This window comes from Squalius cephalus, assembly GCF_949319135.1.
Source record: "Squalius cephalus genome assembly, chromosome: 12".
NCBI classification, from domain to species: Eukaryota; Metazoa; Chordata; class Actinopteri; order Cypriniformes; family Leuciscidae; genus Squalius; species Squalius cephalus.
The window spans coordinates 336,080-342,500 of record NC_137133.1 but is presented as its reverse complement, the minus strand read 5'-3'; the positions used below and the strand labels follow the sequence as shown (position 1 = coordinate 342,500).

Sequence of the window (6,421 nt, the reverse complement as noted above, 5' to 3'; positions counted from 1 at the left end):
TGTGTGTGTGTGTGTGTGTGTGTGTGTGTGTGTATGTGTGTGTGCTTGTGTATGTGTGTGTCTGTGTGTGTGTGTGTGTGTGTGTGTCTGTGCGTGTATGTATGTGTGCGTACATGTGTGCGCGTGTGTGTTTGTGTGTGTGTGTCTGTGCATGTGGATTTGTATGTGTGTGTATGGGTGTGTGTCTGTGCGTGTGGATGTCAGTGTGTGTGCATGCTTGCGTTTGTTTGTATTCCTGCATGTGTGTGTGTGACAGTATCATCCTAAACCAGCAACCCTTCGCTCAACAGCACCATCTACAGGCCGATGAGTGTACAGTCACTAAATGTGCACATAAATTAATTTATTTTATACCCCCCCATGGATGAAATTCTACGAAACTTAGCAGAGGATACCCCCAGAGGATGTCAAGTTAATCATACACATGAAATATGGTGCAGTTCTGAACATCTCCACTGAAGATAGGGGCGATTAAAGCAGAATAATATTGCATTTTCATTTTTTATGGGAGGGGCGCAAATCACAAATGAGTGATTATGGGCTAGGTTGATGTGGGCCCTTAAGAGCAACATACCATAAAAATTTCTTCATCCTCTGTGCCACGGTTCAGGTAGTTATTTAGGAAAAACTGCATTTTTTTGGGTTTGGGGGGGCTCAGCGCAGGGGGGGGGGGGAGTGGCCCCCGGGGACCAAACGGAATTTTTCCGTAGAAGTCTAGTGGGGCTACATGCCCACCAAATTTCATGTTCCCCGGTGTTTCGGTGTCCCTGGTATCGTTGACGAAAAATTTACGGGGGCCCCAGCGCAGGGGGGAAGTGGCCCCCGGGGACCAAACGAAATTTTTCCGTAAAAGTCTAGTAGACCAACATACCATAAAAATTTCTTCATCCTCGGTGCCACGGTTCAGGTAGTTATTTAGGAAAAACTGAATTTTTTTGGGTTTGGGGGGGCCCAGCGCGGGGGGGGAGTGGCCCCCGGGGACCAAACGAAATTTTTCCGTAGAAGTCTAGTGGGGCTACATGCCCACCAAATTTCATGTTCCCCGGTGTTTCGGTGTCCCTGGTATCGTTGACGAAAAATTTACGGAGGCCCCAGCGCGGGGGGGGGAGTGGCCCCCGGGGACCAAACGAAATTTTTCCGTAAAAGTCTAGTAGACCAACATACCATAAAAATTTCTTCATCCTCGGTGCCACGGTTCAGGTAGTTATTTAGGAAAAACTGCATTTTTTGGGGTTTGGGGGGGCCCAGCGCGGGGGGGAGTGGCCCCCGGGGACCAAACGAAATTTTTCCTTAGAAGTCTAGTGGGGCTACATGCCCACCAAATTTCATGTTCCCCGGTGCTTCGGTGTCCCTGGTATCGTTGACGAAATATTTACGGGGGCCCCAGAGCGGCTGGGGGAGTGGCCACCGGGGACCAAACGAAATTTTTCCGTAAAAGTCTAGTAGACCAACATACCATAAAAATTTCTTTATCCTCGGTGCCACGGTTCAGGTAGTTATTTAGGAAAAACTGAATTTTTTTGGGTTTGGGGGGGCCCAGCGCGGGGGGGGAGTGGCCCCCAGGGACCAAACGAAATTTTTCCTTAGAAGTCTAGTGGGGCTACATGCCCACCAAATTTCATGTTCCCCGGTGCTTCGGTGTCCCTGGTATCGTTGACGAAAAATTTACGGGGGCCCCAGTGCGGGGGGGGGAGTGGCCCCCGGGGACCAAACGAAATTTTTCCGTAAAAGTCTAGTAGACCAACATACCATAAAAATTTCTTCATCCTCGGTGCCACGGTTCAGGTAGTTATTTAGGAAAAACTGCATTTTTTTGGGTTTGGGGGGGCCCAGCGCGGGGGGGGAGTGGCCCCCGGGGACCAAACGAAATTTTTCCGTAGAAGTCTAGTGGGGCTACATGCCCACCAAATTTCATGTTCCCCGGTGTTTCGGTGTCCCTGGTATCGTTGACGAAAAATTCAGTAAGGTGACGGAAAAAAAAAAAAAAAAACTTTGACAATCCCTATATGACCGCTTTCGCTAGCTACGCTAGCGGCGGTCATAATTAATGCGCATCGTCCCTTTAAAAAAATATAAAAACATAAGTCAGCAACTCGAAACAGTGTGCCATGCACAAACAATACTGGACGAAGAATTAGAGCAGGCGAGGAACTGAACTCTTTCCCCGCCAGCGGCTTTTATAGGTTTCGCCAGAATATTCTGTTGTATATCTGAAGATGCAATATATCTAAATAACCAACTCTACTTTTAAACCAAAAGAATTCTAGCTCCATTCATTCTTTTTTATCAACACTTAAATGTGTTAATTAAAGTTTAATTTAAAAAAAGCAACATTTTAAACAAAAGCTGAGAAAATTACATTTTATTAAAGACAATAGCCGTTTCTCAATACCAAGTACGCAAAGTTCGGACAGACAAGTTGGACTCAGGAGAACGAACTCCCGAGGACGGGAGGACACAAGTCCGGTAATTCTGAAATGGAACAGCGGCGTACTTGATAGCGTCACTCAGCTCGCTCTGGCTACTCCGGTTATCTCTTTATAGGCTACAAATAAAACGAAATATGTTATAAACCACCACTTTGCCTCTTTTCATTTTCATTAAAAAAAAATCTTTAACATAATGGCCACACAAATGTGGTTCAGGCAACGCAATTGATTATCTTCATTGCATATATTTATAACAACACGAAATATAAAGCACAACCCTGACTCTTTTTGTTTTCATTTTAAAAAAATGATGAATAAAAAACATTATAATATTTATCATTAAAACGAACATTTAGCAAAAAGAGACAGGGTTGTGTCATATATGTATATACAGTGAAGAGAATGTAGGCAACATGTAGGCTATAATAAAATATTTTATATGTTTTAAATATATAAAATAAAATGACATAACCTTTTTTGTTAAATGTCAGTTGTAATGATCAATAATAGCCATTCTAAAAGTATAAGTAGCCTAAAAGGTATAAGAAGCTATACAATAATAAAGCCAACGATTCAGTCAAACATAAGTCATCTCTCTAGGCTACAACGTTAAAGTTAAATAGACTAACGTTAAATAAAGCTATGAAACTTCACTTTGCTCTCAGCTAAAACATTTTGCCAGGGAACAAATTATACATTAATGAGACAAATAAAATAAATAAATCGCCCGTTAGATATACACAAGACGATTTATATGTCATGTTAAACCACTAGACTAGAGACATCCGAGCCAGCGTCAAACGTCAGAAGGACTAGCCGAGGAAAGGCTGTTCTCGGCGGGGTACGAGCGCCGAGCGTCCGATTGCCTGGTTCTCACAACTCCGAAAACGTCAGATCAAATTTTCAAATAGGCGCTATCTTTATAAATAAACCAAAGATTTGATCTTTAAACAACTACATTCTCGCCTGAAATACTCTTAAAACTACATTTCGTGACACAATTATAGCAGTATTTTTAAATTACGCTGGGTTTCTCCTCTGCTATTGACGCTTGCTGGTTGGTGGTGTGAGATGCATTCTGGGATACCTGGCTGTCTCGAGTTCGCACAAGTCACCTCTCGATGCATCCTCGGTAAAAGGGGCGGATCAAGAACACATCCGGGGATTCGAACTGGACTTGGCTAGATGTGAACTTTGAATTGGAACAGTACTAGGGCAGCGACTGATGACGTTTCACAAGTCCACAAGAACACAAGTACAGACAAGAACGCATATTGAGAAACGGCTTTTGTCCGAATGGGATTCAGAACGATGATTAAAACACAAAGATGTGTATTAGCGCCCCCTACCGTATAACAATGGAAACACGGAAAATTCCGTCAGTGGCGGGGAAAGAGTAAAATCACATGGTCATGAACTAAATAATAAACAGCTGTGATGATTAAATGAATATCCATGGTAACTGATTATGGCGGTAAAAGGAGAGCAAGTAGTAAAATGTGTCACAGTCTGACATTAACATCAGTCTTTACTCACTGCCGTCCCGTACAATCAAACACAATATCACTCAGTCTGTGGGAAACTTAATAGCCAAGTGAATGATATTTTATTCAATGATTAAACCGTATTATGTATTTGAATGCAGATTTGTTCACACTGTCTCTCTCTGTGTGTGTGTGTTCACTATCAGATGAAGCATGTCGAGGAGCGCTTCGGACAGGACGCTAACAAAGAGGTCCTGCTGACGTGTATCGGCGTCACGTCCGGCGTGGGTCGCCTCATCTTCGGCAGAGTGGCGGACTATGTGCCCGGAGTCAACAAAGTGTTCCTGCAGGTGAGAGACGAGCTCAGCACTGTCGGGACCTTCCCATGCCAGTCAGATGATGATTCACTCAGGAGACTTTGAGGGAAGGATTCAACCAAAAGCGGCAATCTTCCAGTTTCTCTCTTGAATCAACACTGGAGTGACTTAAACTGCAGTTCATCGACTGGCCACTAGATAAACATAAAACAACATGTTAAAATGTCCAACTTTACAGCAGAAAAAAACTCTGGTGCAAAAAGTGGCTTTGGTCTATACAGCTATTTTGCCCTTCATGACGACTGTGAGGCGGGCGAATGTTTTAATAACTCATCCGTTTAAATTATATTAAACCTTAAAGTTCTGCATAATTAAGGGCGTGGCCACTTGAGTGACAGGTGGATAGCCGCTGATGTCATTACTAGCCGTTTGTCTGCTAGCGTTAGCGTCACGTCCCCTCAGCTAATCCGCTTCGCTGCACATTTCCGTTTATCCGGGAGTGACGCTGCCAAGACTGCGACGGCCGGCTCCGCCAAAAATGCACTCCAGAAACCGACGGGTGACGTCACGCACACTATGCCCATATGTGTTTTACGGGTTTAAACCCGTATCCCCTGAGATCACGAGTCTTCTGGAATGACTCCACAGGTCGTGTTTCTGCCCGTGAGAAGCGTCATCACTGAAAATCAGCACATTATTGTCAGACTTTTACACAAATACTCTATTTCACACTAACACTGTCATCAGAAGTGAGCCACTGACCGCTAGATAACACAGGTTTCATTGGTTGAGTGCATTAACCCCAGTGTGTCCCCTGTCGAGCGTCTCAGGTTCAGCTGTGCTGTGTTTCCGCAGGTGTCCTCCTTCATGGTGATCGGGGTGATGTCCATGATGATTCCCCTGTGTCACGTGTTCGGCGGGCTGATCGCCGTCTGTCTGCTCATGGGTCTGTTCGACGGCTGCTTCATCTGCATCATGGCTCCCATCGCCTTCGAGCTGGTCGGCTCCCAGAACGTGTCGCAGGCCATCGGCTGCCTCCTGGGCATGATGTCCATCCCCATGACCGTCGGGCCGCCCATCGCAGGTAATGTGTGTGTGGAGCGTCCTGCAGTGAACCCGTCTGGATCAGGGAGCCCAGTCCTGCTCAAACATGGCTTGAACACACCTCAGCACACCTGTGTGTGATCTGAAGATCTTCATCAGCGGGTCAGCTGTGTGTGGTGATCACTGCTCCTGAAGATCTTTATTAGCGGGTCAGCTGTGTGTTGAAACAGGACTGGCCTCCCCTGATCTAGAGAAATAAAGGTGAACTGACTGAAGCGTGATCATCGTTTGCCACCTGTTGGCTGGAGTAGGTACTGCGTCACTGTGACAGATTTACAATGTATGTATTACTAGAGTATGGCACCGTAACATTACAAATAAAATGCCAGTTAAACAGGTTAATTAAGTGAGATTCTTAACTTGTGTGCGGCAATTTTAAAAAGTTACTCTGAAGTCCTTAAAGGACAAAAATGTCCATGTCAAAAAACTGACATAAAACTTTGAAACTTGGGAATGCAAACTTAGGTTTGGTCTCATTTTAAAGAAGACCCTTGGCAGATTATTTTTGAAGTGAAAATTGTAGAAAAAAAGGTTGTAGTTTATGAAAACTATTTAAGATTTTTTTTTTTTAAATGAAAATATATATTTTATAAAACATGTTCATAAAATCAAAGTCATAAATTTGAATCAAGTTGAGTTCTAAATGTCAAGCTCCTTTGGTATAAACAGTGCTGGGATTTGTGATTTGCACTGCAAGGTTATTTTCGTAAACAAAAAATGAAACTAAGACTAAAACTATTGGCCAAATTTTTTTTCCGTGAACTGAAATAAAATAAAAAATTCATAATAAACGAAAAACTAAACGAAACTAACAACAGTTACTGAAAAACTAACTGAAATAAAATAATACTTAGCAAAAATAAATAATCGTTTTCGTAATTAATAAGCTCTTTACTTTGGCGGAAAATCTGACCTGTGGCGGTTCAGGAAAATGCCTGTATATGGCGCTTCATGCGCGTGAAGCTGAGGCGATTCACTGCTGTCCTGTGACGCGCTCACTGAAGGACCAGCGAACACATCGCTTATCCTGAGCGGCTGATCATAAAGGATGCCAATAAAGGTATTGAGACGCAAATTGGACTTCTTT

At 43.7% G+C, this 6,421-nt stretch overlaps 1 protein-coding gene across 1 annotated transcript in view; it reads left to right on the top strand.

The window, feature by feature from the left end:
- slc16a10 (solute carrier family 16 member 10) overlaps positions 1-6,421 on the top strand; it is a 65,795-nt gene that overhangs the window by 48,310 nt on the left and 11,064 nt on the right. The window contains exons 4-5 of the mRNA XM_079887584.1: positions 4,120-4,263; positions 5,086-5,314. Of these exons, the coding sequence (XP_079743710.1) occupies positions 4,120-4,263; positions 5,086-5,314 (373 nt within the window). The remainder of the gene's footprint in view (positions 1-4,119; positions 4,264-5,085; positions 5,315-6,421) is intronic.